At 32.4% G+C, this 25,226-nt stretch overlaps 1 protein-coding gene across 1 annotated transcript in view; it reads right to left on the bottom strand.

The window, feature by feature from the left end:
• The window catches only part of LOC133181741 (RNA polymerase II elongation factor ELL-like), a 32,233-nt gene extending 12,307 nt beyond the window's left edge, over positions 1 to 19,926 (bottom strand). The window contains exons 1-4 of the mRNA XM_061316316.1: positions 19,771 to 19,926; positions 8,006 to 8,050; positions 4,777 to 4,886; positions 1,113 to 1,238 (exon numbers count right to left, since the gene is read on the bottom strand). Of these exons, the coding sequence (XP_061172300.1) occupies positions 1,113 to 1,238; positions 4,777 to 4,886; positions 8,006 to 8,050; positions 19,771 to 19,902 (413 nt within the window). The 5' untranslated portion in view covers positions 19,903 to 19,926. The remainder of the gene's footprint in view (positions 1 to 1,112; positions 1,239 to 4,776; positions 4,887 to 8,005; positions 8,051 to 19,770) is intronic.
• Positions 19,927 to 25,226: the final 5,300 nt, after the last annotated feature.

Here is a 25,226-nt window from a genome sequence, read left to right as displayed (position 1 = left end):
ACTGACATGTTTGATTTCAAAGTCCTGTAGGTTAGAGAACAACAGTATGAGGCCTACACAGTTCCTGTAAGTCTTTTTTTTTTCATTTAGAAACTACCGGTATTACCAGTGGTTAGATTGTGATTTTAGGCTATGGAAATGGAATATCTATGGTTTTTATATGCCTATAATTCTCCCAAAGAGATCTTTTTATAAAGAAATAATTGTTTCTTTGCTTAATCTACAATCTTTCTATAAAACATGTATCAGTGTTGTATTAAGTACAACAACATTTAGAATTAGAAAGGAAGTTTTTATATCCACTCTCTATCTACATTTTATGATTATTCTATTAAAATAATTGGCAAGAAATAACATATATTGACTAAAAATCCATTAAAAATGTAATAAAAGATAAAATTTCACTTTAAAAAAAAGAAAAAGACTAATGAACAACATCCCTCTGAAAAAAAACCCAAACTTTCAAATGTCTGCATCAATTTCATGCTCCAATTCTCAAATATTTATCTCGAGTAAACAACAGTTTAACTGGAAATGCTAGGATGATGTACAAGTTCCTGAAAAGGTACAACATATGCTGTACACCAGTATAATAATGACCTTGACTTCATTATGAAGTACTGTGGTATACAAACATACTCACTCATTCATCTTAATTGTATTTTCTATCAAAAACTAACATTCTAATGGACAAGGGATTTTGAAATGAAAGAAAATAGGATGTACCATATAATGGGTTATTCTAGCAATCAATAGAAGCAATTTTATCCTTTTTAAACAGGTAAATTTAATGTAATTAATTTTGAGCAATTTCTAAAATTACCCTTCATTTTTTTTTTTGGGGGGGGGGGGGGGGGGGGGACAATACTGTGATTGAATTATATACGTCTTTTTTTTAGTGTTGACAAGACTATTGCTATTAATGCCAAAATTAAATGGTCGTTGAAATTCAGAATCTTAAAGTAAATATCAAGGGTTTCTATGGTTACATTCTTTCTTGTTAATCAAAGTATTTCTGTATTTCAAACTCAGTTAAAATGTATGGATGTGATTTTAAATTTAATCTCTATACAGACTTGATCAATGATTATGTGGTCTCCTCTGACACTAACCTCACTTTTGTCCACTCCTCTTGAGCCGTTTTCATCGTTTCCTTAGTCTGCCTGAAGACATCTGATGTAGCCTGGACATTCAACCTGGCAGACATTGTGCCCAAGTTGACCAGCTGATTACCATTTCTACAAAATAAATTGTATTATATCAGAAATACATGCTGCATAGCCTGCACTAAATAACCAATGTAAACATTAGATCAGAATGGTTAAATTTGATAAATCTATTAACAGTGTTCGAAATAACTGTGCGCCCGACTGCCCAAGTTGCACAAATTTTGCAGCGGGCGAACAAAATTGCATGTATTGACACCCAGCTGGACATGTTAAAATTTTCGATAATTAAGTCATATATTTGATAAATCTCTTTCATATCAACTAATAGTAGCAGTAGCAAAGTGTAACAAGCCAAGAGGAAGAATTCATCAGTCTATAGATTCTGGTTCGAAGTTATGGTGACCTAGCTGGTTCCAGTCACATCATTAAAAACAAATTTATAAAAGACAATTATTTACTCAGGCTAGTAGATCTTTGGCAGGGCTGACAACTTTTACTAGCAGTCAGTCCTGCATGTCTGGCTAATTTTGCAGTGAATTTCAAACACTGCTATTAAATCATGCAGTCATGTCATAGAAGAAAAATCTGTTTTAAATAATCTCTAAAATAATAGATGTTTTGTTTATTTCTTATATTACTACCTGACACTTATTTTCTAATATTTTGTTTTGCTTTATGTGACTTGTTTACTATATGTACAGTTATATATCATGTTCATGACGTAGGAACGTCTCATTTCTTTATGTCTTCACTACACTGTTGATGATATTTTCCTGTAATATTGTAGATAGATAACCTGCGAGATAAATATGAGCTCCACATCTTGCACGTGGACCAGGTGATTTGAACATGCATTATCTATGATAAACTGCAAAAAGCTGCACTTGAAATGAAAGAAAAGATCTGAAAATCATCTTAGATTGAAAGTGACTGTAAAGAAACCATCCTTATTTATAATGAATATGAAAATTACTGCCTCGGAATAAAATACTAATTTGTTTTAATATACTGAAATGCTCTGAAAATTGTCTTTATAAAGAACACGTATGAAACTAATAAATTTTCTAGCATGCCACATACAAGCTGGTACTACATTGTTTTTTGTCCAATTTATAATTGCAACTCACAGTATAGTGTATGTATAAAATGACAATTCGGTAAAAATATTTTAAAAAGTCAAATTACTTTCTATCTCCTCATTGTCAGTTTGATCATCCTTTCATTGTGTTCATAATAAGTTCATGCTCTACTTAATCGCAGGCAATGATATTTTGTATTGCTGAATACTAGCTCGTTTGAGTGACTTGTGTGTAACAGTTATTCTAAATATACACATAAAAAGAGAACTAATAACATAACGAGTCTGGTTAACTCATCAAATGCTATAAATAGCTATAAATACAGAATTCTATTTCAGAACTATGCCAAGTGCTGCAACATTACATGTCCCATGGGGAAACTTTTGAAATCCAATCATTATACTTTGCAAAAAGAGCTTTTCTAAAGCATAATATAATTATTTCAAAGCTTATTTTTAGTTTTTTTCCATTAAGTACATGACTTTTTGCAATTCATGTGTACGTTTAAAAATATCCCATTTGTCCTTGAACTTCATGGGATTTCTATGCACAATATAAAATAAAAAAAAAACAGGTGTCAACAATGCATTTTTTAAAGATATTATAAAAACAACCAAGCACCTTAAAAAATCTTAAGATTACTATTTCAATATTACTATCTCAAGATTAATATCTCAAGATTACTATCTCAATATTACTATCTCAAGATTACTATCTCAATATTACTATCTCAAGATTACTATCTCAAGATTACTATCTCAAGATTACTATCTCAAGATTACTATCTCAATATTACTATCTCAATATTACTATCTCAATATTACTATCTCAAGATTACTATCTCAATATTACTATCTCAATATTACTATCTCAATATTACTATCTCAATATTACTATCTCAATATTACTATCTCAATATTACCAGGGTTGATCCAAAAGTAATGTGTCATAACTGCTAATCTTTAATAATCAAAAGTTTTTATTAAAATTAATTTATATGCTAAATATGCTGATAGCAAAATGGCAGTAAAGATTATTAAAAAAAAAAAAGCACCTGAGAGGTTAAAAAAGATATGCAGATGAACTGAAAATGAGTGCCGAAAAGCAACATTACAACGATGTCTGTAACATTCTTGCCGTGCGGTGATAGACAAAACCTAACGCTGTGTTTATTTTAATATTATAAAAAGTTTCTTATATAATCGAATGAAACTTTAAGGCAAAAATTAAAAGAGATAGGGGTATTAGTATGTCAGATTTTGTTGATAACAGTTGATTATTAAAAATTTTTATATCATTTGTGACACTTCTACTTTTGGATCAATTTTTTAACCCTCGTACATGTTCTAGAAGTTCAGATCTCCCATTCAATATCTGATTAAGCTATATATACCTATGCTTTCACACCTGCACTTGTTGATCAAGGACTAATTCAAGGACAATGCATGCTTAGGTGGTGCTTGACTTTCAATAGAACAAACAGTATGACCTAACACTGGATCACACTCCAATTAAATCCTAATACAGAAGTGGGCCACTTGTCATGTTTATAAGTTACAGACATTGAGCATCTCAAACCAAGGTCAAATAATGCTTTTGTTGGTCAATGTTTATAATCTGTGTAAATTCACATGAGATTCATTGACATAATAATACAATAGGAGTTGCAATGCAGCACTTAACGAAGCATTTTATGGCTTTTGATGTTCATATATCTGTCTGACAAGATTTTTTTCAGTCACTGAACAAAGTATTACATTCATACCACATTAAATATTTATCACATCAAGCAAAAGAAAACTGTACAATTCCTATTGCTTCCTTATTGATGATTTTAACTCCCACAACAATGTTATTTAAGGGCTTAATTTTACAGTTAACATCTTTATGTCTGCTTCATATAAGTTTAAGAGTGGGCCAAATTCATATTGCCTAAGTACTTAATCCATGAAGAAAGTTAACTTTCAGTTTCCTTGTTTGAAGGGTTCATGGAGTGTATTATCAAACTGAGAAAATGGATACAATAATTTTTTTTTCAATAATACAAACTTAGAATGAGATACTGTAGATATTACATCAGTTCACTGAAAAAACAAACTTATCTCAATATCTCCATCACAGCCCGTTCTACACTAAGTATTTTGTTTCTTTTTTCTGTGTCTTCCAGTAAAACTTGGATAATTTTATTTAAAAAATACTTCTCATGCGAAACAGCTGTAGTAGATTCACCATCTAAATTACTGGCGTTAGGCCTTTCAATAAGCTTTTCTTTCTGATTTCATCTCATACTGTTGGTGGGTATCAACATTGCTATATATAACATCTATCTGAGTTAATCCCTTTTGGCCTGGGCTATACAGCTAACACATAAGATTTTTTATCACATTTAACTATATATAGTGTCACTCAAAAGTTGATACTTTAAAGCCTACACTGATAACATGTCAACAGAGAAGTCACTATGACAACTGTGATGTTGTAAGGACAACAGCACTGTTAATCTGAAGTCTATGTCATCTCCCCCTTACTTGGAGTCTGTTTGCTGGACACAGTCCAAGCCATTAGCATCCCCAAGACTGGAAACGCTGAACTGGAATGTTTTTGAGTTGCCAGAGTCCCGTGCTGGGATGTTGATGACCTACAATAACAAACAAATCATCATTGCACTCTAATTTTCTATGTGTCATATGATGACGGAGGGACAGTCTATTTTTTTCCCTCTGACTATAAAGCAAATCAAGAATGCATGAAATTTTCTTTTTACAATATAATATATTCTGCTTTATATAGTTATTTATTCAATGAACCTCTGTGGTCTTTATCTTTAAAGGTCAACTGTTGAGTGAGCATAAACAACTACATTTAAATAATTCAATACACACATGTACTTTAAATCTTTATATACAATCTTATGCTAGTGCATTTTTTTGCAAAGTACAAATAAATTATCTGTACAGTTCGCAGGAAATCAGTCAAGTGCATATGTTTGTACTTTTAACATGTTTAATGTTTTACACTTAATTGTGAATAAATGATATTTAGCAAACAGAGACTAAACTTTAATATGTAGCCTTGTTTATCTCTTTAGCAAACGAAACACATTTCAAATCAAAATAATAGGAGGGAACAGAAAAGAAAATATTTACAGTGTTTACATCAGACGTTCTAGTGGTGGTGTTTTTTCCCCCTTTTTTTCCAGAAGAGTCAGAAACTGGATTGTGTTTACAGCTTATAGTATATCATTAAAAGGTTTATAGTTCAGAACCCAAGAGTGTTATTTACTCTTTATTTTAGCTTCCTTCCACATCTTCCTGACAAGTACCTGTATAAGGTAGACAACCTCATCTGACACAGCAATTACACAGTACAATCACCCCTCAATTGTAAACAGCCTTAAGTCTATAAGTAAGGCAGTAAAATGCATGCACTAATCGCACTATGGATGCAACTATATAGCAAGATTATTGGCGGCTTCAGTATACATTAAATGCTTCAATTTCTTCTGCTATGAATAACTGATATGATAAAGCTGTTGTTCTATGTAACATTTTCCCTACAACAGTTTGTTTGAAAAGCCTTCATTGGGACAGTATGTCAGTCTGTCCATAATATGTACAATAGACACAAAATTAGGCTCAACATTAAGAATTATGCATACATCTAAAGCTGCATTGACCTATATTTATGACTCTCTTGCTTATCACAAACCTGGTGCACCTATGAATGATTATCCTGATGCTGCAACAACTAACCTAAATTTGTGCTTCCCAGTCTTTGTAGAGACTTTGGGTCTTTCCCAGTTCATCACTTGTGATGACTTTGTGTACATACCTCCTCAGTTTCGTGAACCTAGGATGCTACAGAAATGGCCCATTCTGAACGAGTCCTAACAGACATTGTTTTGGACTCATGTGAGCTCTACTCTTTTGATCTCTCTAACACACTTGATACATGTACTTTGTTTTTACTGTGGAATGGACCCACATAATAAAATCCAAAATGTAAACAAATATTAAAACAGGAAACGAGACTGGGTCACAAACCTAAATATATCCTAATGTGGCTCCAATCTGACCAAGGGAACCACAGACTGAACTGAATTACACCACACAAGGATGCAACGCATACATGTATTAACTAATGATAATTTGAAGTTCTGATGTCCTTGAAGTTGAATTTTAACATTGCTACTGGAAGGTCTTCCTACCCACAAAGTACTTTGGCCTTTTCTGTATATGGGGTCAGTCATCCTGATCTTAACAATGAATCTACCTTTTTAAAGTAGCTTGCATATAAGTTTTATTATTTCAATTAAGTTAAATTATTTTGAAAAAAAATAATTCTTTTTAAAACATTAACTCCCTTTAATGGTGTGAAAGTCAAGCTATTGCATCCCATAAATCCTTTTTTTAAAATAATGTAGTGGAAATTAGGGCACTGTATCTGGTGTAAAATTGAATGCCTTAAAGTTTAACTGACAACAATCTTCAACCAGAAACTTGGAAAGGAACGTTTGAGACTCTTAAGCTCAAGGGGCTAAAAATATATATTTAATAATGAGAATGTATAGAAAACAACTGATTACATAACTTCTTCAGCCATCAGCATGCATGTAGCTACACTAACAAATTCATAACCAGCACTTCAATCTTTTTTTTTCTGCTGTATTGTTTTTTTTTTTTTTCACAGAACCTGTGATTTTATGAAGGCAGTTCTGGAGTCTGAAGGATGAGTTTGTAAGCTGCCATGTCTTGTCTGAGAGGCCTTGATACTATAGTGTCTGGCTGATCCTGTCAATGACCTTGGGATTTGAGACTCTACACAGTTTCTGTATTATGTTGGGATGCTTAAGATCTCATTAATGTTACATAGCTTCTACTTGTACATGTGCAAGACTCTACATATATATGACCTGCCCTGACTTCTCAACTAGTAACCTGAATACTGTAAACATACTTTATTCCATGGGGTCATAATTCAGCGGAATCACAATTTCTGTTTAATCCGCGAGTATAAAATTACGTGGATATCTTGGATTGTCATTATATGTCCTTAATGAATCTTTAGTACGCAGTGTGACAAATTTCTGTGGAAAATACATACATAGTGAAAATTTGTCCCATGCGGAAAAAAGTACAACTACAGTATATGCAATACAATTAATAAAACAACAACATATTTAATTACAATAAAACATTTAACAATCCACTAAAAATATCAGATGATGCCTTGTATTGAATGAGATTTGAAGGCAAAATATTTCCTGAATCTTTCTCTCAAGTTGAGCATTTATGCATTAAGGAACTCATTTTTTTATGAGATGAAAAACTATTTTTAAACTATATGATTTTATCAGATTTTTTTTAATTTTGGGCATGCTAAATTTTTGGTGTGCAATATTTGATTTTCCAGCAGTTGTTCCACTTTGACAAAAACAAATCTGCATCTCAGGCTGAGTTGCTGGATGTTGACAGGTTTTTAAGTAAAGAATTGCTTTACAAGATTTGAAAGGAATTCAAACAAAATTCTGCTTTACATTTGATAACAGCACCTTTTCAAAGTTGTGCATTCACGGTCTTTACTAAAACTCTAATGCCATCTTAAATAAAGTTCAAAGGTGACAACCAAACTTAAAAATGATATATGTTGTCATTACATCAAAATGTTAGATTTCCCAATTATAATTAGTTTAGATAATGAAAATACAGTCTTGAGAGTTATTTTTATTTTAATTTAATGGATCGATTCTAAACTCACCCCTTGATTTCCATTAAAGGATATTGAAGGTTTCTTAGACTTGTCCTGAAAAAAAAAAAGATTGCATAAAAATAATTATCACCAGACAAATAAAATACCAAACTGACAGAAACTGCATCAATTTAATGTCACTATGGAAACTAAAAGAAAGTTTATGTGATAAGATGAAAAAATGAGATATATTCATATTAGTTATTACATGTACTTATCAAGGACAGGGTATATATAGGCTTTGCCTGTTTCACAATCCTTATTGATTTGTTCAATATGTTTAAAAAAAACTTAACACTATCCAAAATTGAATTTATGTACATATTAACTATATAAATTTTTATTATATACCTCTTTGTATTTTTTCTACATAAAAATAAAATGAATAAATCTGCAATTTTTTTTCTTAACAGCCTCTATCCTTTTTTTTTTTGTGCTATTTGCCTATGGTCAAACAAAAGTAAAGTCTGCTTCGCTATAGTATAACACCTATTTACTGAGTATTCAGATAAAAGCAAGTTCATAGTTCCCCTCAATGACACCATGCAACTATTTCTCTCAGTGCAGCCGAGGGAATTACAGGGCTTTCAAAATGATTAGAAACAAGTGGTATTTTTATAAAAATAGGAGGTACCTTGAGGAAGCAATTTTAACTAAATATATGATCAAATTTTTCTCCAACAAATATTATGGCCAGTACAATCATAATTTCAGCTGGGTAAAAGTACTGGGTACTGGCAGATTTTGAAAGGCCTGGAAATAGTTGCTGCCTCAGAGGACAGCAAACTTGCTTTTGTCTTCCTAACCAGTAAATAGGTGTATAATAATTGCATCTTTAATACAAAGGTATAGATCTGTTCAATCTTATATAAGTAATATATCTTTCAAATATTTTTTTACTTATCTTAACATGCTTTTTAGCATAAAAACAAATATTAAGGGCTGATAGATCATTGACCACATTTTAATCAAGCTAGGTAGTTTTTTCTCTAATCATGTTAATTGTTTGTGATTTAAATTCTCATGAATTACTGGTAGCATACACTGAGTGCATCAAGTTTGGTTTGCACTTTTCCAGACTTCCTTCCTAGACTGTTAATCAACTGAAAACAAAACATGATCCAAAAATTGTGCACTCCCACTGAAGTACATATTTCAAGGAAAAATCAGGCGTCTGGTCCATCTGTTTGAATTACTCTCACCTCACTGGAGGGAGCTATAGAACATTACACCACTATAGGTACATGGGGTATCCTTCCTGTTAGGAAAGAAAACTCTGCATTAAGTAGACCCTCACAGCCTCAGCATATAACCACATCCTAAAGTGACCTAAGAGGGAAATGTTACATAATATGAGGGAAGTATGTGCACTGATAGATAAAACACATCCCCCAAAATGGAACCAAAAGAGAATTATATTGTATAAACTGGAAATTTTCTTAAGTTTCTTTGAGGGTAGATAAATAGAACAAAATGTCTAGTGAGTACAATAAAATTACTGTACAAGTAAAATTACATTCCCCCATCTTAACCAAAAATTCAAAAGCCTGAATGGAGACTCAGCTAGAACACACAGCCACGATGGGTTTCCTAGTTTGGTTACAAGAAAAAAAAAGTCATTTCACATTATGCTTCACAACAAGCATTCATTATTATTTCAACCAAAAAAAAGGGGGCTTAGTTGTTTTAAAAGCATCTTACCTGACTGGCATAGTTCTTTCATGAGCGAAAAGGCCATTTCATACAATTTTCATAGATATTTGTATTTACTACTCTGACCAAAAAAGAGGGAAGGGGAATGATGCTCTTGCCCCCCCCCCCCCCCCCCCCCCGAAAAAACTCTCAGTCACAAGCCTCCCCCCTCCTTCATGCCCTCTCTGTAATAGGAACCCTAAAAAAAAATATAACTCCTCTAGTTTTACAATGCATATGTATACAGGTAAGTATGAACATTTATCTGTATCAGTATGACAATGAAGTTATTGTAAGTGATTTTTAAAGTGCAAGACAACACTAATTTTAAAACACTCCCCCCATTTATTACCTGTTATATCATTCTACAAATTATAAATGACAAACCATCAAAGTCAACAAGACTGACTGACTATGGTACAAAAATATGATAATATAACAAAATTATAACCCCAAAACGAACTCTGCATCTTCCTGTTAATATTTAAAAGACTACTGAAAAAGAAACAGATAGACAAACAGACAAAATAAAAACAAGAAGGAATGAGAAATCTACTAATGTAAAATACATGTCACAAATTATCATGTCAAACTTAAGAGTAAGAATACTACATGTCTGCATGTGTGATGTCCCCTATGTAGAGTTGGGAGTTTGATATGGAAATAAAATGACGCGAGACCTTACTCTGCTTTTCCCGATGAATCAATTAATCATAATGACAAAGCCAGAAAGTTTAATACCACATCGTCAATTGAAATGACGTCAAATCACCAGATATAAAATATTCCACATTGTTTACAGTGTCCAAATGCTATATGATTAAGATATTGTTGTTTGTTTCTTTATTTGACCTGTTGTAGATAAACCATTACTGTATTTCTGTTGACTTCATCTTAAAACCTCTCTGTGTGATAATTAAAAGTCCAGAGAGTTATAGACCACAACAGTGTATTAGTCTAGTAGGTAGATCATGTAGATAAAACACAACACCGCCACCATCATCCAAATAATTGAACACTGAAAGTACTATATACTTAATACTAATTATGCAAATAAATTCTGGGACTCATTCTATGAAAAATGAGGGTTATAATTAATATTCAAAAACCCTAATTTTCAAGTGCGTACATGGATTGAAAAAAATTCTCCAACAATCAGCCCTTAGCAGAGCTATCACCTGCCATTAAACAGATCCCAATACACAATGCACTGTCATAATAAATCAACACAGAAAAAAAAATCCTTAAAAATGGGCCATTCTATCATGAAATTAACATAAATCATTAATTACATCTGCATAATCTACAATTTTCAGCTTTCTTTTAAGAAGCTCCATAAAACCATACAATTAATCTCCAAACATAAAAGGACAGACTGTGTCATTAAGATTACAAGATTCAACTGATTTTACTGATGTCAAAGAAGAAGGTATGGTTTTAGCTTTATTGTGCCCTAAAAATTTAATGTTTTCAAAAAGTTTTGAAACTGGCTTAAATATTAGTTGAGTATATGACTGTAATAAATCAGGAAAGAATATAGCATGATGGAGTACCATTCTGGATATATGACGTCATTAATTTGATGCATTTCTCTATTTTAAACAGAAAAAGCCTCAAAATGACCCATTTCAAGGGTTATTTCCCTTAAGAAAATAGTGTCCACAGCCGTCGCCCACGTTAATTTTCAGATATGTTTTGTAAAATTCTTTGAAAAATCACATATCTCAAAATCTTTGTGGGCGATGCATGTGGACAATATTATCTGAAAGAAAATTCCATTGAAAATTGATGTCTTCTGCAACTTTTTATGAAAATACGGGAAAATGCACAAGTTTATGACGTCACAATTAGCATTTGGAAGGTCATGTGAGAAAAAAGATTTGTATGATCTTTCTGCATGGAATTTCAATAATTCAAAAAGCATGAGTTTTAATTTTTTACATCACTTTTATTTTTAAGAAAAACACAGGGCAAGATTTGTATTGAAACCGTACCTTGTTCTTTCAATCCCTGCATGTTAAACACGTATTGAACAGTATTGATAAAATCAAACCCCGCATTAAACATTATTTTTCAGGTAATCTGAAGATATGGAAATGGAAATGATGTCATAATATGACCTCACAAAATGTTGATCCAGTACCTGTCTCTGATATTACGTGTGTACTTAAAATCTTGCTTCCAATCTGTGAAGTATAGGCATGGAAGATTATTAAAAACAGTATGTGTAGTCACACACACTTTTCAAATAAAATAGAAATTATCAGGAACATAAGTATATTTTTGTGTCATTTAGTAATACAATATTTATTTATGTATTTATATTAATTTTGAGATGTTCCCCCATGAATTAGTATTGGAGTGGTTTTTACGCACGTTTCTGGCGTACTGCAAGCTGGAAGTGCACATGTCCCCCCCTGTGGGCTTATAACGTGTTTTGTGATGTCACAAACATCAATTTATACATTTACAGTAATACTGTCACACTATATGACATGTATTTTACTAGAGTATGGCATTGAATTCATCCTTATCCAATTAATGTTTAGCTTATAGAATCAAAAATGTACATCTGGGAAATTCAGGTTGACAGTGAACATCAAGAATTGAATTTTCTACACTGAAAGACTGTGCTACATGCTAGCTCTTGATATTTATATGCAATTTTGATACTTTTAAATGTCAACAATTTCCTGGAAAAATACTGAGGGAAAGAATAGATCAAGATTTAATAGACTTTAAGGTCAAAAAATCTTCCTTTCTCTGAATTTGTTCATAAAAACTATTATCTCCCAGTCAAAAATGACACCATATTATAATATTCATGTCACTGAATACCAGAATTGGAAGTTTTAAAAATGACTTGTAAAAATATCTATAAAATATTATGCATAAAGAGATGTCTTGAGTCATGCATTCATAAAATGAGAGCAAATGCATGAAGCAATAGGGAAAGCACTGAATGGTCCATCTGTAGTGAATCAATGTAAATTACTATTACAAATTGTTAGCTTATCTGAATTGCCTTACATAAAGATGACATCATTGCATTAATTAGATTACTACATAGTACATCTGTATAGGTCTCCCATATCTAACAGGAATAGAAGACCTGGTATCAGGATAGCTCTTAATGACCCCCCATCTCACTTTTTTGTTTTATGTGATTAAAGTGGGAAGAGAGATATAATAGTACTCCATATCAACTTCATACCAATAAAGTACTTCTAACACCTGTATGAAGGGATATCTTTGGGGCCTAAATTCTTAAACAATACAGGAGTTATCAGAACAAACAGGAAATGCAAAGCTTAAATCATCAACACCAACATACTAAGACCCTCTTGATTTCCAGTTTTGGACTAGCAGTTCCTAACTTGGCAAGCCCTTATATAACCAGACCTTATATATCCTAGATTTGACCTGCCATGGCCCTTTTTGCTTTGTAGCCCACATAAGGTGATAAAGCAGTCCACATTTAGAGACAAAGAATCCTCAGAGTGACCTTTCAGTTAAGGATATTTTACAATAGTCTTTTCATGCACCCCCATATTTACAATTTAATATTTTGCGAGCCTACTAATGCTTGCAGTGTTACATTTTTTGGAATAAGTTAAAAAAAAAAATATGGTGACATTAAGACAAAAATACATGGTGTAGAAATAAACAGCTCCATGACATAATCATGACTAACTGTAATGATTCTTTAACATAAATTTAAAACAAGAGGCCATGGGCCACATTGCTCAATTGAGTAGCTATGGACCATCTTGTTCTTCATCAGCAGATTCTTTTTCCTATATATTCCCATGTAAAACTTGATCACCCATGGAACCCACTCTATCCCCGTAGGTAGATTTGAAAAAACCAGAATCTACACTATTGAGGCTGCTTCTCATATATATGACAAATCATGACTTCGCTTTCCAGGGTAAAAGATTTTTTTTTCCCAGTATTCCTATGTAAACTTCGATCACCCTAAATAGTGGCCAGACCTAGCTACCCCCCTGGCAGGGACATAATCTGAAAAAACTTGAATCTATACTACCTATGGATACTTCCATGTATATATGACTGATCAAGGCTTTGCTGTTCTTGAGAAGATTTTCATAGGTTTTTCCTATGTAAACATGTACCCATGTGAAACTTTGATAACTCAGTGGACCCACCCTACCCCAGAGGGTAATGATTTGAACAAATTTAAACAAACTTAAAATGGGGGATGTCAGCAATAAAATGCAAGATAAATAATAACTGGGGCTGACTGATAAGACAATCATCATAAATTAAGATAGAACATTATCTATCTATGACCTTTCACATGTTTCAACGAACTAAAACAGGCTCAACTCCAATATATGGATAAAATATACTACCTGTAAAAATAATATTTGCATATATTCCTACATTTTTGGTATTTCTACAGACTGATGGTTCACTAGAAGTCATTTTTGACAATGATCAGGTTTAAATAACTGATCAAAAAATATTTACAGTAAAACATGCTTATACTGAAGTGCAAGGGAAGAATGATTTTGTTTCATAATAAGCAAAATTCGTTATATCCATTAAGTTTACAGTATACTTTAAAGTCACAGGAAATATAACACTTCGTCAATTTGTAATAAGCGTGTTCACTATAAGCGTGTTTTACTGTATATGTATTAATGATGTATACACAACAGTAACCTCTTCTATATCTTCTAATATTTCTGTATCATTCACTTCCCTATAACCTCATTTACTTAACATATATAATCTTAAAAAAATAACCATCATAGCAATGGATTTCAGATTTAAACAGTATGATGTTTTCAAGGGAGATTTTAGTTTTCTTAAAGTCCTTTACGGCATTCCTGAAACTTTTATTTTACTAATCATAATGAAATTATTTCTTTATTTTTAAGAAATAAAAATAAGTGCCAGAAAAAAAAAACAAAAAAAGTTTGACTTTTATGAAGATCTCTTGTCCCCTGCTCACTCGGTATGGAAGAGGAATGTCAAGCTAGATAAATGATAAGTACAGTATTAAAACACACAAGCATTCTAAATGTCATAAAACCATACACATCCTTCTAATATTTGTCTGTCTCTGTTCTTCTCCTTCAGTTAAACATGTTGTCCCAAGACTCAGGGTGTTATAGTTACAGCTTTACAACATGTTATAATTAAAAGGAGGAACAATTATGGGACAACATATATATACTGTATATACATTTACAGTGAATTATTCTGTCACTGTAATATATCCTTCATCTGAATCTGTTGTTGTAATATAACCTACATATGAATCTGTCATTCTAATATATTACCTACATCTGAATTAGGGCTGGGACAATACAACTTTTTCTATAACGATACGTATCACGATATCTGAGCCACGATAGGATATGTATCACGATATGTTAAACTGGTTATAATTTTTTTTGTACTAGAATGAATGAAATATTTCTTCGCAAATAAGAATAATTTATTCAAAGAAGTTGTATATCTGTTGTAAAACAAAATCACTTTACACATGTGGTATTAATTTTTATACATTTATATTTATATAATTTAATTCTAGTTGTAACGCTGTATTTGATTGGATAAAAAAAATTACTTTATGTCGTATAAAATGGGTTGCCTAGGTCACAATGAGTTGCGTCAAAAACGAATCGATCCGCCTGACGTTACATTCAAATTTTGAACAAATTGTAGTCATTTTTAAAGACAATCATCTTTTTTTCTAACTCCAAATGAATGAAAATTAAATTATAAGGAATGAATTTAATAGCTACCCATTTTATTCAGTATAAACTGGGTTGGGGCAGTATATGCTTTATAAACCTTAAATAAATTCAGCATATTTATTTCATATATTTAACCCAAAATGTTAAGTAAACAAAGAAAAACATAAGTCAGAATTTTTTTGATGATATTTCGATACTTCCTCATATGTATCGATAGGCGTATCATCCTCATATTGAATCGATATTATTGATATCTCGATATATTGTCCCAGCCCTAATCTGAATCTGTCATTGTATTATATCCTGCATCTGATTTTGTTGTAATATCACACATCTGATTCTGTCATTGTAATAGATCACACATCTGATTATTTCATTGTAATATATCACACATCTGATTATTTCATTGTAATATATCACACATCTGATTCTGTCATTGTAATATCACACATCTGATTCTGTCATTGTAATATCACACATCTGATTCTGTCATTGTAATATCACACATCTGATTCTGTCATTGTAATATCACACATCTGATTCTGTCATTGTAATATATCACACATCTGATTCTATCATTGTAGTATATCACACTGACACATATGATTCTGTCATTGTAATATATCACACATCTGATTCTGCCAATGTAAAATATCCTATATATATATCTGATTCTTTCATTGTAATATATCACACATCTGATTCTGTCAATAAGTACATCTTACATCTGTTTCTGTCATTCAATTCATTATAATATATCACACATCTGATTCTGTCATTGTAATATATCACACATCTGATTCTGTCATTGTAATATCACACATCTGATTCTGTCATTCAATTCATTGTTATATATCCTATATCTGATTCTGTTATAATGTACTCTCTCTCTCTCTCTCTCTCTCTAGATATATAAGGCCAAACAAAAAAATATGTGTGGTTCCGGTTACACTTCCAAAAGAATTAGGGTAGGTAGGTAGGTAATTTTTTTTTTTTTTTTTTTTTTTTTTTTTTTGGAACAAAATGATTTTCTTAATTTTTCCAAATAATACCTATCACTGCTTTTCAAATGGCATTTAGATGTGGTGTGATAATATACTAGTCAATATTGGTAGGGGACACCTACATGCTAGCTTGCTTTGGATTTAACACTATTAAATACTAGCACTATGTTTTGCAAGATGGCCGTCATTGCTGAAACTAAAACTTAAACCGGAGCCATTGATGGAAATCGGGGAAAATTCCGGAAAAAATATGAAAATTGCCAAAAAAAAGGTTAGGGTCGGGGGTATAAAATAGGGAAGGTCGGGTAACCGGAACCACACATATTTTTTTATTTGGCCTAAAAGAAATATCCTAAATCATATGTCAGATCTAATTATCCATTGATTCTAGTGAAATTAATACTGTAAATCTGATCCAAGTCATAAAATGATATCATCTTAGCCTGCCCCATTGTTTAATATTAAACTAAAAGGTGCATTTATATACATGATATATAAGGAATTTGACCAATTGTACAGTATATTATCTTCAATTCCTGCCTAATGCATGTATTATGATTTCTATTCATGCAAGTGTATCAAAATTAAATGCTAATTAATACATGTACAATTGCTTCTCAGCTGTCTTACAAAACCAATCTTCTCTCTTGTCAATTATGCATTAAGTTCATGTGTAGAATATTAAATGTGTTTAAATGCCACTTGATAACACGACAATAATCCGGAGAGTGTGATTTTGTTTTTATTGCACTTCTTCAATGAAAACACAATGTGTATTGATTTTCTGGCATTACATGGCACTCCTTAAAATTAAAAACACAGATCTCGCCTCCACATAACTGTACCAGATAAAGCCAAAGATAGTACAAGTCACTTGCTGACTTGAAGCTGTTCAGGACATTAGTACAAAATGATTATCATTAATTTCTGTTTCCTTTTAATGTAATTAACAATAATTATATATATATATATATATATATATATATATATATATATATATATATATATATATATATATATATATATATATATATATATATATATATATATATATATATAGTTAAATGATGCAGAAGTGACCATGAAGTAGATTATCACTATATCATCATATTAGATATTATGTAATATTGCATATTGTGTGTTAAGTATTTGAAAAATGATAGTGGATTTTACTGATTAGATGAAAACGAAACTGAATGTGCAGAGATAAGCATCAACTGTGAGGAAGCTAGCATTGTACTGAAGATCCTGTGGGCCATGTTGTAGAAGACACTATCCCCAGGGGACCAGAACTGATTAGTACTTAGGTGTCAGGGACATCATGTTGTAATATATACAAGATTGTCACTATAGGATGCATGTTTGGTGTTGTATACAAACATCTACTGCTTTGCTGCACTCTTGTATTATACACACACACTTGTGATTTCAACTATTTCCTCAGTAATTAGGATTTGATTTTTGATTACCAACTACACACCTTTTTTTCTACGTAATATCACCTACAATCATTATTCGCATCAAATCACCTCATAAATTAAAAGTCACAAATCTGTTTATTACTGTTACTTACATATCGAGATGACTTTTTGAAGTTCAGCAATTCAATCAAAAACAAAAAACAAAAAAAACAAATAAATAAAAAAAAAAAAAACAAGACACTCAATCAAGAAATCAACAATTATTAGTGTGCCTTCTGTGTAAAATGTTAATACACTGTACAGTGATAAAACATACATAATTATGGATACATAGATAAATAACAGAAAGAAGTAAAATCTGGTGCACACTGTGTACACAATGTTTCCCTAACTTATGTATCTGTTTACTAGCTGACATCCAATATATTTGTTTGACCTCAAAACTTTCAGGATGTGATCCAACTGGGTTAATTTGAATTATTTTTACATTTAATTCAGTCAATGCAGGCATTCTTCAGAATTATTTGACTACTGTATACAGAGAAATTTTTGGCCCTTTTCACAGGGTGAAAAGTACCCTATACAGTATCAAAAAGTATGATGGTGTGGCTTTATGATTTGCTGTTTTGCTGTAACAGTGAGAACTTCAATCATACAGTTTTCAATCATTAAGAGTTGCCCTCATGGCACAGTGCTTAGAGTGTTTGCTATAGAGTCGCGGTGTAAGGAATTGATCCTTAAGTCGCGGGATCAAATCCTACTGAGGGACAAGGAGACCGGTCCTTTGGATGAGACCCTATAAACAGAGGTCCTGTGTCGCAGTGTGGCACAAAAAAGATCCCTCACAATGGCCCTGAATGCCGAGTATATGTCAAAATTTGCGGCCCTCCACCGGCAAGTGGTGGGGTCTCCATATGAGTGAAAAATTCTTGAGAGGGACGTTAAACAACAAACAAACAAAAATCAATCATTAAGTCAGAGCTAAACCCTGACAACCCCCTCCCTCCCCAACCCCCCTTTATTCCATGCAATTACCCATCTGTAATTTGATCTGAAGAAAAAAATTCAGTAAACTAGCTGTAGAAAGCAATTCCTGTATGAAGGCATGTTCAGTTCTTTCAATATTGCGGGATCATATATAAAACATTGCTGCACGGTGAGTGTCTGTGTTCTTTACATTATTTAATTTCCATTGTTTCTTGAAAATATATTGTATTTTCCATCAATTTACATTTTAAGACATAATGAAACTATTAGGACTATCACTTTACCCTCTGACAGTTTGACACCACAGGATTAAGATTATCTGAAGTCAAACAACAAATACAATATATCCTACTAATGTAGAGGTAGCTTGATGAAATAAAATAAATTAACTGCTTATGTTTAAAATTTCCAGGTACTGTAATTTATACTTATTCTCACAATTAAACTAGCACTCGACAGAAAATCCCCAACTTTGAGACAATCAACAGTGATCAAGAGAACATATGGAGTGAAATATGCCTGTCAAATCAACTGTAGACAAAAGTAAACTGTTTATTTTTTTTAGAAAACGTTCGTTGTTTTAAACTAGCCCTATTAACTAGTTTATCTAAACTTAAGAGACATTGAGTTGGACAACTTTTCAGCGACACCATCCAACATTTCCAAAAATGGACAAAGCCATATTGCCAAAGTTTGTGACTGATAGCACGTACTGCAAATCCCGTTAAAAATGTCACCAAACATTGAAATTAGAAACAAAATACTAAAACTGTTAAATAGGAAACAAACTTTCATTGAATTTAAGGTAAATAAATGAAAGAGAAGTCCAGGACCAGTCTATTTCGGACATATTGTTGAGTAGGCAAAATTTTGTCGATTCGCAGTTCCGACTTTTCAGTTCATTTTCTCTTAAACTACAGCATATAAAAACTTCTCACCTTGCATTTAAGTAAATCTTCTATCGCCTTTAATGCGGAATCCGTTAATTTAACATGGACTACGCTTTTTTGCTCGTTATTTGCTGAAGTGGAAGAGAGCCCATACTTTTCACCCTCCACCAGCGTAGCCATTATTGGAGCTCTTCAATGTGCATTTCTCGTTGGGGGTGATTTCAGAAGGCGTAATTGTCCATTTCCGGTCTAAATAATCATAAGAGGAAAAAATGTGTCATTTACTCGTTACCTATTTGTACAAGAGGTTTTCAATAAAATCATTATGTAAAATTAAACGTAAGTTATTTAGTAATTATGAAAAAGATATATTTTCATCATTTTCATGAATTGCATTTTGAGATAGCCAACCTGATTGGGTTTCCTGCGACGGAACCAATCGCATCCATGGATATTTTTATGAGAGAGAGAGAGAGAGAGAGAGAGAGAGTCATGCTACAATTTCAGTGTACATACTTTCCCATTTCCACAGAGACCTATATAAATATACTAGTATGTTGAAGGGACTGGTCAAAATTTATATCGAAGAATGGGGGACCGATGCAAATTCATTTTAAAAATCCTTAACATCCAATGCTCCCTACTTGCAAAAAAAGTTGGTGTCCTCTATTACTAACATATATGGTATAAACCTTAACTTTCTCTGACACAGTTTATGCAATCCATTTATACCGACAATTAACAATTGTCCGCCTTTAGAAAGCCTCATTTTTTTTTTATTATTTTTTTTTCATAGGCCTACATGTTGGTTAATTGTGAATTTTTGTGTGTTATAACTAGCTTTTTCCAAGTTTGTTGTACTTTTGAGTATTATTTTCTCTTTAATTGTTTTTTTATTTGAAAAATTAAAGTTGAATTCCCATACCCATTAACTGAAAAAAAATTGCAGTCCATTACTTGAACAAACGAAAAAAGTCCTTTCCCAATGCATTTTGCACTGGTCCTGTGCTTCAATAAATTTTGATCAGTCCCTTGGTTATAATTAGTCACTGTGTAAAATGCATCTTATATTTTTTTCCTCACATGAATATTAATGCTATTGAAAATATCTTATGTGTGCACATGCAACGAAACTACTCCAAAGTTAAATAACATTAGAAATAGCGTTACGATCATGACAGGTAAATTAATTGTTTGAGGAAGTATACCTGTGTTCCTAAAACTTCTACATGTATGCACGTGTGCTCTGCATTTCTCTATATTTGACAGCAATTATGTACCAGCTGTAATCTTACAAATGCTATAGGCAGCTACAAAACGGGCCTAATGTTATATGATCACATTTATGTAAGTACACACGGTAATACTGGGGTTAACTACTTACAAGATAAGAACTTTATTAACAGATTAAGTCAGTCCTCAGTGTAGTTAGGACAGTCAAGCGACCTGTATACTCTAACCCCAGAAAGATTTAAAATTGTGTCATGGTTTTTTTTTTTTTTTTTTTTTTTTAATAGAATATGTTATTCAACTGGAATTCTGTAATAAAATAAGACATTTAAACCAAAAAAAAAAGGGGGGGGGGACTGTGACATGTGTGACAAGGAAATAAAACAGAAAGTGGAGAGATTTTTTTTTTACCTTCTCAGAATCTGATCAATGAAAGAAGGGGAATAACTCGAACAATGCTTAATATGTGCATTTTAGCCCACAGACTGACGTTTCCTCAAGATCGGAAAAAGTATCCCGAACCTCATCATTTATCCCGAGTTGGTTTTCTTCTTCTTCCTCTTCTTCTTCTTGTTTGTTTGTTTTGTTTATTTTGTTTCTTTGATACTTGGCTTGTGTCACTCTAAATTAACCTCCCAAGCACTTGTTTCGATAATAAATTTTTAACCCATAGCATAATGATAATACGTGTGTTATTATTATATTATGGGTTAAACAATTTATTACAGAAACAAGTGCCTGTGATTAACCTGTGTACATACATGTATGTCCTTTATGTTTAGTAAAACGCGCCCTCCTGCATGCAGACCCTATGTGTACTGAACATTGTTCAAAGAGTTCTAATTCCATGGAACGATGAGGCCTTAGATTAAAAGAAATTGAAATTTTCCTGGGGTAAATGGTTGGTAGCCTATAAAAAACAAGATGTGTTCGTGAAACACTGATGCCCCCGTATGGCACCTCATAACAAAGGTTAAACTTTCTAGAATGCAAATCAAATACAGTGTATGTTAATTGGTACCCAAAGGTCTTGTCTCGATGAAAATAACCGTGAAATATGACAGCCCTAGCAGCAACCATTCAAAAGATATGACCAAGGTTAAAGTTTTTTAAAAGTAAGTCAAACATCAAGGTGAAGGTCAAATGCTCAAAATTAATGGTGCCCAAGGAAAGTCCTTCTAACAAGAAACACACATGTGAAATGTGAAAAGCACTAGCACCAACCATTCAAAAGATATGACCAAGGTTAAAGTTTTTCAAAAATAGGTCAAACTTCTAGGTCAAACTCAAAGGGTCAAAGTTGCTGGTATCCAAAGTAAGGTCTTGTCACAAGAATGACACATGTGAAGTGTGAAGGCCCTAGCACCAACTGTTCAAAAGTTATGACCAAGATTAAAGTTTTTTCAAAAGTAGGTCAAACTCCAAGGTCAATGGGGAATGATTGTTGGAATTTAAAGGAAGGCCTTCTCACAAGGAATACACGTGTGAAGTATGAAAGCCCTAGCACCAACCGTTCAATAGTTATGGCCAACATTAAAGTTTTCCAAAAGTAGGTCAAAATCCAAGGTCAAGGTAAAATGGTCAATTTTGTTGGTATCCAAAGGAAGGTCTTGTCACAAGAATTACATATGTGAAGTATGAAAGCCCTAGCACCAACCATTCAAAAGTTATGGACAAGGTTAAAGTTTTTCAAAAGTAGGTCAAACTCCTAGATCAAGGTCAAATGGTTAAAGTTGTTGGTATCCAAAGAAAGGTATTGTCACAAGGATTTCACATGTGAAGTATGAAAGCCCTTACACCAACCATTCAAAAGTTATGGCCAAGGTTAAAGTTTTTCTTAATTAAGTCAAACTCCTACATATTTTGTAGGTCAAGGTTAAAGGGTTAAATTTGTTGGTATCCAAAGAAAGGTCTTGTAACTAGGATTACGCATGTGAAGTATGAAAGCCCTAGCATCAACTGTTCAAAAGTTATGGCCAAGATTAATGTTGGGTAAAATTTTGTAAAACTGGGTCAAATTCCAAGGTCGAGGTCCAATATGATGGTTCCCAAAGAAAGGTCTTATCGCAAGAAATGCACGTGTGAAATATGAAAGCCATAGCTCCAACCAATCAAAAGTTATGAGCAATGTTAAAGTTTTTGCGGACAAACAGAGAGACGGACGGACAGGGAAAAAACTATATCCCCCGAATCTTCGATGCGGGGGCATAAAAATAATGTTGAGTCTAGGCAATACAGAGGTGATGAGTAATTTGAATTATCTCCCTTACACCAGGAACTACAAAAGATATCAAGGGACTGCTCTAGGATATGCATGTCTCAGCAGTGCAACTGTCTGGACAGCATTTCTCCTCATAACTAACGTAGATCAGATCATATTGAGAAAATATAAACAAGAAAACATTGATGTAACCATCAATTGTCGCCCGGGAAATAAATAAAGCAAACAATGGAAATGAGTCTTTATCATCAAACCGCTTCGATATGTGTGAAAAAGGCATGCGTCTAAATGATGGAGACGATAGTCGAGAATATTTTGAAAACTTATAGTCGGATGAAAATCGAACAAAAACGATACCCTTTTAAACTTTATCAATTCCTCAAGTAAATGTTGGCTGCATAAAATATAATTTGAAACCAGACACATGCATCACCTATTTTCAAAAATATCTTTCACTTTAAGAATATAAAACACGAATTTGTGTAAAGTACATTTTTACGTTTTTATGCGATAAGTAAAATTCGATGTTCTAAAAAAAGGGATAGTAAATGATTTTTCGATAGTAAATGATAAGCAACTTTATATATTAAATATGAAAAACATATATATTTTTACAGATTCACTTTATGGAAGTAAATATATTGTGTATCTCGTAATTTATAAAGGGAAAGAACATTCTGATTAACAATCTTTTTAATGTTTAGAAAACCTTTAATTCTGAATAACTTCTCCCACCTCAATCTCCATATACCAACACTTAAACTTATATGTATAGAGCAGCCCGGTCCTCCGGGCTGCAATAAATAAGCAAAAATTAAACAAATGTTGCCATGTTGTTTAATAAAAGAAAAGCATATTGGAATATAATATTTTTGTTGGTTACTTATCCACATCCTTTAGGATCAACTTTAAAGGGCTACCAAAAGTTGGGGTTCTCGATATTTTGACTATTTAAAAATGTTGCATCTAAATGTTGCATATTGCAAAAAGGAAATTGGACGACTGGAAGCAGGTATACCACGTTCTACAATTGCAAGAGTTCTAACCTATAAAACAGATAGTATAGTACAACAAATGATGGCCAAAAATATGGTAGACATCAGCAGCATAGGATCACTTCAATAGTTTGTACAGTTTCATCAGCGTTTCACAATACAGCATGATTAGCTATCCTTGAACTGCACAGAGTGTTTTTCAAGACTACAATTGACTACGGAATGCTGAAATCATATCGCCAGAGGACTTATTCACGTCATTGTTCTGACTCCACAACATCACAAACAACTCCAAAAGAGATAGAGGATATTTAATGTTTTGTAGTTGGATATGGAATTTATTTCACGAGTGGGACAGGGTTTTGTGATGTTTTCACGAGTGCTAGGGAAATTTCTTTACCCGTTTCCATAGTAACCGTGAATCAAAACATTTTTATTGTTGCATACATGGTTCATAGGTCAAAAGAAAACTATGTGTGGAAAATCATCAAATTCTGAGAACCCTCATATATCACCTACATGCCTATTTTGCATGATTTTTACACAGAAATGTACTTAAAAACATTGTAATATGGAATTTAGCAACTTTTTTTGAAAGAAATCGACACTTTTAGTCTTTATCAAGATTATTTAGTTACTATCTCTATTTTATTACAGGCCAGATATCATTTTTTACTTACTTTAATATCTTTTCACATTGTGACAGAATATCAATTTGCTATCCTTTCACACTGTGAAAACATATCACCTTTATTCAATAAATAAATCACAGTATTTCACTGTTGAAAATGCAATAAAATGGCCAAAGCAACACCGTAAAACACTGATGAGGAGCATACCGGATATATATTCCTTCAATGACCTTGAACTGTCTATGATTGCAAAATTCTTGAGCAATTATGACATTTAGATCATAGATCTATTGTTTACCACATTTCTTTATTATCAAAACATCATTCTCCTAAATAATCTTTAGGTTCAATGTTTCATTAAAAATTAACTATGCGGTTTTTTTTTATTTTAAAAGATGACCCGTAGAAAGGGAGTGGGGAGGGGGT

The sequence above is a fragment of the Saccostrea echinata genome, unplaced genomic scaffold (assembly GCF_033153115.1).
Source record: "Saccostrea echinata isolate AGI-Se365-2 ecotype Australia unplaced genomic scaffold, CSIRO_AGI_Sech_v1 ptg000009l, whole genome shotgun sequence".
Classification (NCBI taxonomy): Eukaryota; Metazoa; Mollusca; class Bivalvia; order Ostreida; family Ostreidae; genus Saccostrea; species Saccostrea echinata.
This window is presented reverse-complemented; position numbering and strand designations above follow the sequence as displayed.